Raw genomic sequence first — 12,369 nt, 5'->3', positions numbered from 1 at the left:
GGAGAGGAGGACTCTGAAGAAATTATTTTCCATATTGGATAACCTGGACCACCCTCTCCACCACCTACTGCAGAGACAGACTGATTCAGCTCTGCTGTCACAAGGACAGGTACAGGAGAACATCCCTGCCATCTGATATAACACTGTACAATAAATCACCTCTGATCAGATCTAGAGATGCACCGATCCGATATCAATATCTGTATCGGTCCCGATATAGGAAAAAATTCTAGATCGGGTATCGGTCACAATGTGACCGATCCATAAAGGCAAATCTATTCAGTCCAATTATATGCGTTGTGCTCTGCGTAACGTAATGCGCTAGCGAACTGGCCGCATAGATTGTTTTCAAAATGGAGCGAGCAAAAGGATCAGCCATCTGGAACTTTTTCACACTACCTCAGCCAACACATTCGACAGCTACCTGCAATACGTGCGCAGCGATGGTTCCAAGGGGTGGCACTAAAACTTCAAGTTATAACACAACCAACTTAACCACCTGGAACCACGCTACGACATGGTAAGCCGAAAATATTTGTCGGAGACGGCGCTACCTGAACTGCACGGTAAAGTGTGCAAACACATATTGAAGGAGATAAAAGATGTCAAATCGATAAGTTTCACGACAGACATCTGGAGCTCCGACGTTTCCCCTGTGTCACTTTTAAGTTTAACAGCACACTGGCTGGATGAAACTTTTGTGCCACACAGTGCAATATTAAATGCAACAAACTTTCGTGGGTCACACACCAGCGAAGCGATAGCAGCTAGCCTGAAGGAAATGTTTGACAAGTGGCAAATTCCGTTGAGCAAAATCCACGTGATTCTGAGGGACAACGCCAGCAACACGAGAAAAGCGATGGACAACCTGGGGGCGCGTAGCGTCGGCTGCGTTGCACATACAATGCAGCTGGTTGTCAACGAGGGACTTCTGTCACAGCGTGCGGTCAGAATTTTTTTTTTTTTAAATCAATTCAGCACTGTTTTTCTCTATTAGATCGGTATCAGATCGGTATCGGCCGATACTAAACCTCAGATATCTGTACCGGTATCGGAAGTGAAAAACGTGGATCGGTGCATCCCTAATCAGATCATCCTTCACATGACTACAACACCACTACACTGCTGTTGGTTGATCTTTGCACTACTGTTTTTTACCTAGTTAGTTCATTTAACACTATTCTATTTCATTGTATATACTGTGTATTTTTGTTATTTTCTTTTCTTATATTCTTATATTGAATATGTTCTACTCTGTTATTTGATTGTATATATTGTGCATTTTTCATACTTAATATTTTTACTCTGTTACTTTGTTTGCTGAAGTATATCTTGGACATTTCCCCCTGGGGGATGAATAAAGTATCTATCTATCTATCTATCTATCTATCTATCTATCTATCTATCTATCTATCTATCTATCTATCTATCAAACTGCTGCACCAAACTGCATAATATTGTGAGTATATTTATGACTGCATGCTTAAGGTCCTCTTGCGTTTGCAGTGAGTCAGAATTTCTCAAAGTAGCAAACTAGTGTAGTAATAATGATCATTGTATTTATATAGGCCTTTTTCAAAGTGCTTTTCAGATTAAAAGAATTACGGAACAAAAATTTGAGCCAGAGGATCGAACCACCGACCCTCTGATTGAAAGGTGACCCTGCTCTCCACTTAACCACAGTCACCCACTACTCTTTACAGGTTTACCTTACTGGTTGGTTGGGAACACAAGTAAGACACAGTTGGAGAGTTTCCTCAGTTTTATAGTTTTGCCTCTTAGCAGCTGCTATGCAGCAAGCGATAGTCTTTCTGAGCCTTTTTATTGGGCATAAACCTTGCGTTTACAAGCGCTTTTGTCAAAAACATAGGTGCATCTGAGATGCAAGTTTACACAAAGTTATCTCAATTTTGGTGTGTTTAATCAAACATTACAGCAGTGGTTGATGCAGACATGCCTGGTGAACATCTGCAGTCTACTGAGTGCACCTTTCTAGTTGTAAATCAAAAGGTCTAAAAAGATCATTGTTGTGAGATTCTTGTGTTGGGTAAGTCAACATTGTCATTTTGACACTGATAACTGGTACTCAGTCAACAGCAGCGATGGGGCAGTTGAAAACAGTTTCTTATCGCTCCCTGAGGATCCAGATGCGTTGAGAGAGGAGCTGTTTTCCTGCAGACAGGCAAATCGCATTCAAGGTGACACCAACTTTCTTAAGTTTGTAACTTTTCTTAAAGTTGAATCTAATAAACAAGCTGTCAAAACACACACAGACAATTGACAAGCCCTTGGAGCAGCTTTACTTCTTCGTCCTCATGTTGGACTGAGGGCCGACTGGACACTACTGTGACTCACTAATGCCTGTTTCTATGTGATTTATGGTTATATTTTAAAGGGAACACTTGCTGTCAAGTCTTCTATAAATGAATTCTGTTTGGGGACTCAAATAGACTGAATTGTCAGCATGACCATAAATACTCCCTCTTCACATTCTGGGGCTGTAAAATCATCCCAGCATCTCAGCTGAGACTAAAAAAGCACTGATCCACAGTGTTTGACGCCTATAGGGATGACGCTGTATTTCCAGACAGGCCTGTTTTCAACACCTGCATTCAACTGAAGTAGGTGTGGAGCTGCAGGAGTAAAATGGAGGAACAGCCCACTGACGTCAGTCCAGCTGCCGGGCTTGTCTACCCTTCCAATTGTGAAGTACTGATTGTGTACTGCCAGAGGTGTAAGTGACAAAATGGAATATGATGAGCCACAGAGGAGAGGTGAGCTTCCATACCTGAGTTACCTGAGTAACTTGAAACACCTGGATTTTCTGCCTCAGGGACATGTGCAGTGATACAGGCTTCTCAACACAAATAACATTATTGGAACTATGACATTTTTTTGTTTTTCAACATATGGTAATCTTTTTAATGAAATGCATTGATATTTTCAGTCCGTACGTAATGCAATGTCATCAAAGGAATGAATGCTCTAAAGCTGTTATGGCTTTTTAAAACATTCAATGGTTTTGCCTCCTGCTTACTAGTACCTTTACAAATGATCAGTTTGACTAAACGAGGGAATAAAAAGCCTGCTATCTCCAGCCCGTTTCACACAGAGATTCTGCAGTAAAGATGATCTGCCTTCATGCCGGCTTTGCTTTTTCACACATAACCAAATAATGGCAGCACAACGTTGCCCCAGTGTTTGACTTCAGATGGGGCAACATCTGGACAACTGAAGTCAAACATCGTAGGGACATCGTAGGAGCAAATGAGGTGTGACGTTTAACACAACAGCATCTGCGTTCCTCCGTGCCGGCTGTTACTTTTTAAACAGACGTCAGCTCTGTGACTACCTCCTCTGCTGCATCAGTGGGGGAACAATTCAGTCCCCCGATTCTGTCTCCGTACCTGTTATACAGAACAGCGAGCCGGAATGATGATGCAAATATCCCGCCTTGAACAGGCTGTTTGAAAGGGGTTTCTGCCGCCGCTGATTTTATTTGAAACACTCTTTTTTAAATTTGTCTTACGTGAGATCTTCATTTTTTTTTAAGTGCAATAAATCACTGCAACAACCCCTTCAATGAGAATCAAATATTTCTGTTTTAAAAGCATGAGAGGAACGCAGTAAAAGTAATCACTTTTAGAATAACCCGTACACCCAGAAAAGTTTTCGTTTGACATAAGACTGTGTACGGTCAGCAGTGTTGTGGAAATGTATCATATTGTTCTTTTAGTTATAACTAGTATCGCTTAAACGTGCATATATGCAGACAATGCCAACTGAACTCATTTAAACCCAAATAATAAATGTTATCATATCTAAGGCATATCATATATGGCTTGCTATGACGTCATCCTGATCTCAACACTTAACCCTCTTCCCACAAAAACAATACCAAGTCTGAGAACCTGGCCCTGGTGGATGCATCGGCAGACAGAGGAGAAGGAGGACATCTGCGAAGGGGGGGGGAGACGAGATAATGTGCATACATACTCTGTTTTAACTATTCATTATTGTTAGACCTCCGAACCATCTGTAGGGAGAGAGCTTTAACCATTCAGCTGAATTATTATTAGTGTCTGTTCAATAAATATGTTTTTATATTTAAAGAGTTTTCTCATCTCAGTTATTTCTCACCAGGAGGTTAAAAAGATTGTTTTCCACCACAAGCCCACCCCACTGATCCTCCTCTCCACCCTCGAGGGAATGGATCTGCACTCTCCCTGTTTGCATCCTACCTGACGGGTCGATTCTACCAGGTGACCTGGAGGGGGGCCGTGTCGGAACCACGCATGCTGACTACGGGGTTCCGCAAGGGTCAGTTCTGGGCCCCCTTCTCTTCTCGCTCTACACAACATCTCTGGGTTCTGTTATTCGCTCGCATGACTTCTCCTACCATTGTTATGCCGATGACACCCAGCTGGTCTTGTCATTTCTCCCCGGTGACACCCAAGTGGAGACACGCATCTCTGCGTGCTTAGCTGACATCTTGAAGTGGATGACGACACACCACCTCAAGCTCAACCTAGACAAAACTGAGCTACTGTTCCTCCCGGGGAAGGGTTGCCCGCACCGGGACCTGTCCATCACCATTGATGATACCGTGGTGACGCCGACTCGGACTGCGAGGAACCTGGGTGTGATCCTGGATGACCAACTGTCATTCTTGGCAAACATTTCATCCGTTACACGCTCCTGCAGATTCCTGCTCTACAACATCAGGAGGATTCTCCTCTTCCTGACTGACGAGACGGTGCAGGTTCTCATCCAGGCTCTTGTCATCTCCCGCCTGGACTACTGACACTCTCTACTCACTGGAGCCCCGGCGTCGGCCATCAGACCTCTGGAGCTTGTCCAGAAAGCCGCAGCTCGCCTGGTGTTCAATCGCCCCAAGTTCTCCCACACAACTTCCTTTCTCCGTTCTCTACACTGGCTCCCTGTAAGAGCTCATCCAGTTTAAGACTCTGGTGCTAGAATACAGGGCAGTGAAAGGAACAGCTCCTTCCTATCTCCAGGCCATGGTCAAGCCCTACACCCCCGCCCGACCACTTCACTCTGCTGCCTCGGGGCGATCGGTCGCCCGTCACTCAGAGGTCTCTGCTTCATGCTCTTAGATGCTTGTTTAAAGGAGATGTACTTATGACTTCTGGTGACTAGTAGTTCTTTTGATTACCAATGTTGAATGCACTTATTGTAAGTCGCTTTGGATAAAAGCGTCTGCTAAATGACCTTAATGTAATGTAATGTAATGTAACAAGCAGCAGTGATATGTTTAAATTATGTGAAACTGTTCTAGTTGCATAAAATAAAATGCCGATACCAAAGAATGTATGAATGGCCTTTTGACATACGCAGCTAGATGCCTGTGTGATTAGTAGCCTGAAGCATGTCAGAGTAGCACATGCTCCACATACCAAAGAACAGCCTGTAACTCTGAGGTCACTCCCTGGAATAACCTTCCGTTTAAAACCTGTGAAGTAACACAGCAGGTTGAGCCAGAACAGAGCAGCATTCCATCTGCATGTGTGATGATGGTAACAGAAATCAATCCAGAGTCTGCTCTGCTGTCAGTGAAACTGTCGGCTAACAAAATAAATTAGGAAGTATGGTTTAAAAGGTAATTGTTTTAAGGTTTCACTTTAAAGTTGACTAAATAAAGTAAATATTAACTAAACTGTTGACACTCATGTTGAATGTCGTCAGCCAGTTGAATGGGCATTATCAGTGGTTATCACTCCTATTCTAATACTGTGAAAGTGACACTTAACACTGTGAATTGAAACAAAATAACTTCAGGTTTAGGCAGCAAAACTACTTGGAGTTATGTTTGTTACGGCTCCGCTGTGACTCCAGCCCTTTCCTGGTGTCTTCCCTCTGTTCTCTGTGTGTGAGTGTGTGTGTGTGGAATGGGCGCGGCTTCCATCACCCGGCACCTCATCTCCGCACATTTCGGCAATCAGACCATCAAGCTCATGCAGCTCAAGTACCCCGGCTTCCTTCCCTCTCATCGCCAGCATAGATTTAGATGGTTCATTCATAAATACGTGAAAGCATGTCATCTGTATATAATTAAATTGTATCTTTACCTGATCACTTGCTCTTACAGTTTCGGCAAGAGGTCCTTCAATCAGAGCAAAAAGTAAAGGGGACGGGGGCAGCCCTGTTTTGAGCCTCTCTCTAGTGGAAATACCTGGGATGTCAAACCACTAACTGAAAGAGCAGCTTGTGGAATCCGTAAAGCAACTTGACCCAATCAATAAAAATATCACCAAAGGAAAATTCATTGAGCGTTCTGAATAAGTAATTCCATCCTACTCGCTTTTTCTGCATCTAAAGTAACTACAACCGCATTGTTGTTGTTCTACCCTACATACTGCATGATGCCCAACAATCTTACTATATTTGAGTGGGATTGGCAGTTTTGAACAAATCCAGTTTGATCAGTGGTCACTAACTTGGGCAGCACAAAATCAAGATGTGTCACCAAAATATTGGCTAGTACTGTTGAATCTGTATTTTGAATTGATAAATGTCTATATGATGACGGAATCTCTGGGTCTTTCTGTTCTTTAGCTATTTTTGATTTAGAAACATCGACATCCTGTGGTTTGCAGAAACATGCCAACATTTCTTTCTGGGGAGATGGAGTTGGAAAAACTGCTTTACTGGCAGCAATGTGGAGGAAAGGGACATACCAGTTCTGAAACGTGTAGAAAACAGCAGAAGAAGAAAAACGAAAGAGCAAGAAGAAAGAAAAATGGCCAAAAGACAAAAGAAAAGAAGAAAGTAAAAGATTGATGACAAGACAGTTATTTAATTAAGCATGATTAAATGAAAGTGTGGCGACAGAATCTTCACATGGAGGGTTTTCCTGTCCATTCTTCTGACTCACTAATACTTACTGCTCTCACAGTGGCAGCAGGACGGAGCCTCCAACCAGGACCACTGGACTGACGGAGCAGTAAGTGGCACCAGAGCCCCGGAGCAGTGATCTAAAGACTACAGGGAGATGGGTTTTTTAGTTGCTGCAAATAATTGTTGACTTGGATGAAACAACCAGATGTTTCATGTAAAGTAGAGTAGTAGCTTGATATCATATTCACATTTATTAAGTGTGTAGGTGACTCCTGTGTGAGAGAGAGAACGCAGCAACAAGCAAGAATAGCCTATGGCTCTTGGTATAAAGTGGATTGGGGATTAGTCTGCAGGTTTGAGCATATGGTGGGGGGTTGGGCCATGATCTGAACTTCAATATCTACAGTTCTGGGACTTGGTGGACGGGCCATCAGTGGAGGCATCAGTAGCTTACATTATTGGCATGCTAACAGAAACGCTCTTTGAATAAGTCTACCATGAGAATGCATGTGACAGAAGAGGACCATAAAGAAACAAAGTGCAACTTCAGTTAACTCCTTCCGCTATGACTCCAGCAGCTCCAGCAAGCCTGAAAATGAATATCATGTGACTATTGAGTGGGCATGCGGGTGCCGGTGTAAACAGGAAGTACGTTGCTTAGTTAAAAAAATATATACTTACAATCTTTTTTCTTTTTTTTACAAAGAGATTGCTGTTGCTAGCTCTCACAAAGCTTTACAGGTGTGTAAGGAAGGTAGAGTTTGAAGATAGGTGTGGCCCGAGCAAGTACGAGGGTAGGAAGCACCACTGGGAGCCCACCACTCTATCTGGTTAACTTTACACTATACATGCTTTTGTGATTGGATTGTTGACATTAAGACAAATAGAGTAACATCAGCCAATACTAAGTGACATTACTCAGTCGGTACCTTTGTACTGGCCCTGAACAAGCATAGATTATATTAGGCCACGATCACACCAAAACGCAGACAAAAGGTTGATATTAGCGTTTTTTTTATTTTTATGAACTATAGAATTCTTCCCCACCTCTTCATTCCACAGCATGAGCTCGTTGAATCAGTTTTTTTCTCCGTTAATTACATTTGATCGCCTGGTTGTGCAGCGCTTCTCGGTGTGATCGGGGCCCAACGTGTGTAATATGTTCATGTCAATGTATCCCCAGGGCAAAGAATATCCCAGTGATTAATGCCAATGTTGCACAATAATTTATTCATGTTGACATTTTCCAAATTAAAATGCACACCGTATAAAAAAACAAATACTCGTTTGAAATTACGAACCAACCGTCCAGCCAACCCTAAAACACACCCAACAGCGACAACAACGTTGGCGAGGAGTGAAAACCATCTAAACTTGCACGGCTGGCTGGCTGGCTCGGTCTGTACATTTAACACTGATGTTTAACTGCAGGCCCAAATGACATGGGCAGTTTGTAACCTAGAATAAGCATAATCATCTTCTTACAAAAGAGTAAATATTCCAGAAGCAGGTGTTTGGGTGTTGCGACATTGAAAAGGAACAGGAACTGTGCTCAGGTTAGGCCTGCAGGTTTTTTGTTGGCACTACAGTTTGTACAAGTAGTGGTAGAAAGTATCCTTCAATATTGGAGTGATTGTTCATGATGTATTGCACAGGTTTTCCTCCGGTGCTGTACATCTCTCTGCTATGCTCCTTTGAGGATGGGGGGATGGGACACGAGGAGAGGGCAGAGTGCTCGAGACACACGACCCCAAAGGAAGCAGGTCTGCCCAAACGTCTGGCGGGTGAAGGAACACGTGTGAACTCATCCCAACTTGTCTGAAGTCAGGCTTCCTTCTGGTTTCACCCTCTGAAGTTCCAAAAGTGTCACAGACGTGGCTGCTGAGAAGGCTCCTCAGACAAGTAGTGTTTTAAAAACTAAAGCTCCATCATCACCGGCACCGCTGCGCTCCTCTGCCTCATCTCCTCTTCTTGCTGTGTCGGAGCATCTTCTTCCTCTTCAGGATCATCTCGTGAAGTTTCTCCAGGCCGGGCTGAAGGCCCTGACCGTCCAGCGCCGAGCAGCCCTGTGTGTGGTGCAGTGTGGATGAGCTCAGCTCATGGAGAGCCAGAACCTTCTCCACCTGAAACGTAGGAGACAGTTGAATACCAAGTGTTGCCACTCCAGAAAAAATCAATTAACAACATTTCATTTTTGTTAACCATTTAATTCTTTAATTGAAAAATCAGCTCTACACAACACCATGCCATTCATGTAGCAATAATTACCTCTGAAGCAGACACAGCTCCATCCAGGTCCTGTTTGTTTGCCAGAACCAGCACGGGGACCCCCTGGTTCTCAGCCGACCGGGCGATCCGGTGGAGCTCCACCTTGGCCTCCTCCATCCGCTCTGCCTCTGCTGCATCCACCACGAACACCAGCCCGTCCGTCCGCCTGGTGTACGACTTCCAGAGGGGCCTCAGTTTCTCTTGACCGCCCACGTCCCACACCTGGAACGTGGTGGTGTTGGTTCTGGAGTTCCCCATGGGTACTCTAATCCGCTCCATATTGAAGCCTTTGGTGGGGATCGTCTCGACGAACTCCCGCAGCTTGAGTCTGTAGAGGAGGGAGGTTTTCCCTGCCAAGTCCAAACCGATCACCACGACGTGGAAAGACTGGAAGCTGGGGAGGAACGGGGTGCTGGGGGCAATTTCTGTTAACTGGTTCCCCATGTTAGGGTCTTGAAAAGTGGAATACAAGACTGAATTTGGCAGCTCTTCCTTTAAACTCCCACTATTTGGCTGTTTTCCTGTGTCCTTGTCTCACTTGCTTCCTGACACTTTGAAGGTGACGGTGAAGGGGGGCTCTGTAAGAGGAGGACTCCGTTTGATCGGAGCGCAGTTCACACTCCGGCCTCACTTCAAAGGCTGATGCGGGACAATGGGGACAGACTGACGGCTGCAGTCCCTGAGGACATGAGAGGGAAAACAATGAGGGGGAGGACAACACGAGTCAAACACAGCATCTATCATGGACTGTTACAGAGCTCGAGAGGTCTGGTCCTTCAAGGCCTCGGCCTAGTTTTACATGTGAATTATGAATCTGTTATGTAACTGGTTGTCAGCATTACATGTGTGGAAAACCAGATGTGTGGTGGTAATAAAACACATACTCACTGAGCTCAGGAGGACTCTGGATCAAAACCAGACCCTCCCGGCCCAGGCACACAGCACTTTGTTCGGGTAAATATTATGCATGTACATTTATAAATGTATAAACTTGTTATACACTTAATAAAACAAAAAAAACACGAGTCAGCTATTGTAACAAGGGCACAGGGCTGTCAGTAATCAGATTAGCTGAGCGGAGCTCCACTGTCACAGCATGAACACGACGAAACACAACACGTCAGCGACATTTTTAACTTAGTTAAAGTATGCATGGTGAATATGCACGTTAACCTGGTTAATAAACGCAGTGTGCCTGTCGTTTCTATGAAATGATATTCTTCATTTAGTATACAAACAGCAGGTTTAACATTAGATTTAACCAGCAGCAGCGGAGGAATCCTGCAACGCCTGTTCCGGCTGTTGGTATCGTCAACTAATCCTAAAGCTAGATAGCTGAGTTAAATAACACTAGTTACCCAAACAGGGAAAAAAACACCGGCTCAAAAAAGAGAGCGGATTGTGAACGTGTAAACAAAAGTTTAACTAGTAACGATGAACTCTTTACAGAGTGCTCCGCGGCGGAAGGATTCATCTAATCACAGCAGCACTACGACAAAAGTCAACCCGAGTCAGTTTCTGGGTGTAACGTTGTGAGAGAGCTCACCTGTCGGCTCTTCGAATCACTTCAAAGTAGTCAACATTGTTGCACTACAGCGAATTTGCGACCGGGATCCAAGTTTTAACGACAAAAAGTAATCTCAAGTGTTCGGTCAAAGCTGCTCCACGTAGACCGTGAGGCTCTGCCGCGTTGGCCCGATGACGACGACTGCAGAGAAGCAGGGCGAGCGCGAGCTTGTGACGCTTGTGACGCAGCGGCAGGAGGCGGGCCAGAGAGACGTGTGGAACACGGTGTTCCCCACGTCTCTCTGGCCCGCCTCCTGCCGGTGCGTCACACACCAACGGGCCGTGGGCCGTACACCAACGGGCCGTACACCAACGGGCTGTAGTCGGCCGGCTAAGTCTCTTCACTGCGTTGCATCCATGGAAATAAAATCATATGTAGTGTAACATGTGATTTGTATGATTCAGAATTGTTTAGCCTAATCATTTAAATATGCTTAATTTGGAAGCGCAATGTAAATATCAGTTGTTGAACTGGGTTGCTGTTTGTAGAACAGTGTAAAGTAAAAGACCACTGTATCTCTGAACTAGCTCACCAAAGCACACGCATTTATTCTGTTATCTTCTTCTGATACAATATTCCTCTCACTTTGAAAACCTCTGTTGTAGAATATATAAAGTAAAGCCCAGGGACACAGAATGCATTGAGTGACAGACGCTAGTGGAACAGAGGCTTCCCAGACGTGATGTCTTGTCAAGACTTCCGCTCTCTAGGAATTTCGTACAGTCATCAAGGAGACTGCATCATCATTCAATGTTGTTCTGTCACCTCAGAACAAGGCATGTTCAAATTAAGAGGAGCTATAATGGCTTCCTGAAAAGCAGGTCACCCTGGTTCAGTACGAGCCATCGATGACATAATGACTCAGCTGTATTGATTTGCATGACAGTGGAATAGTTCTTTCTTGACGCCCAACACTCATGTAACGATGTGGGTGTGTGCAAATGTGTGAGTGAGTAAAACAAGTCCTTGTTAGTAACATCTTAGTAACATCTGTAATGAGTAGAAGTGTTTAAGAGTGTGTGAGAGAGAAATCTAAAGGCCCTTATCTGGTCCAAAAGAAAAGATCATGGTTTTGTTTTAAAATAATAACCTAACAACATAACATTCAACTATAACCTGAATGTCATACAAAACATAAGCTTAGTTAATCATTTTGGTTTCACACAGTAGTCTCCTGGGTGTAAGTCCTGTGTTTACCGCTCCTCCTACACGTGGACTCATGTCCACACTACTCCGTTTACTAAACCGTCTCCATCCAGACTAACACGCTGGAAAAACAACATCACGTGACTCTTCACGTACACTGGGCATGATGGTGCCGGTGTAAACAGGAAGTAGATTGGTTGCTTAGTTAAAAAAATAGGACAGAGTAATAAAGTCGTCTTTAACAATGAAAGGTTGTGTTTGATACTTAAGATCTTCTCTAAAATCTTCCTCTATAAACTCAAACAGACACATTTCATGGAAAGTTTTAGAAGTTTCATTTTTCAGACTTAGCGTTGGTTACAGCGCTGCGGGTCTCTCTCTCTCTCTCATCACATTTACTTTAATATCAACACTCACACATAAAAGTTTACTAGATTATGGTCCATAAATGTGGTGAACACTCGTCTCTCACTCGTTCTCTCGGTTTCGTTGTCTGTTCTCACTCGTAGCTCTGCTGGAGGCTGAACTAT

General features: G+C 44.0%; 1 protein-coding gene across 1 annotated transcript; it reads right to left on the bottom strand.

Moving 5' to 3' along the window:
- Positions 1-8,061: 8,061 nt before the first annotated feature.
- arl4d (ADP-ribosylation factor-like 4D) lies at positions 8,062-10,826 on the bottom strand. Its single transcript, XM_068724825.1, has 3 exons — positions 10,673-10,826; positions 9,127-9,805; positions 8,062-8,981 (listed from the first exon to the last, which is right to left on the bottom strand). Exons 2-3 carry the CDS (start codon positions 9,568-9,570, stop codon positions 8,817-8,819), a joined length of 609 nt encoding a protein of 202 aa, XP_068580926.1. The 5' UTR covers positions 9,571-9,805; positions 10,673-10,826; the 3' UTR covers positions 8,062-8,816.
- Between the last annotated feature and the right edge of the window lie 1,543 nt (positions 10,827-12,369).

The sequence above is a fragment of the Cebidichthys violaceus genome, unplaced genomic scaffold (genome assembly GCF_023349555.1).
Source record: "Cebidichthys violaceus isolate CVI_PGR_0920_01 unplaced genomic scaffold, fCebVio1.0.p SCAF_32, whole genome shotgun sequence".
NCBI classification, from domain to species: Eukaryota; Metazoa; Chordata; class Actinopteri; order Perciformes; family Stichaeidae; genus Cebidichthys; species Cebidichthys violaceus.
The sequence above is the reverse complement of the archived record's forward strand: the minus strand, read 5'-3'. Positions and strand labels throughout refer to the sequence as shown.

What these genes read in the sequence shown, in the direction of transcription:
- arl4d (XM_068724825.1), bottom strand. Translation starts at nt 9,570, where the DNA reads ATGGGGAACCAGTTAACAGAAATTGCCCCCAGCACCCCGTTCCTCCCC. An exon ending in GAGCTGTGTCTGCTTCAGAG is followed by an intron (nt 8,982 to 9,126) that starts GTAATTATTGCT and finishes CCTACGTTTCAG; the next exon opens with GTGGAGAAGGTTCTGGCTCT.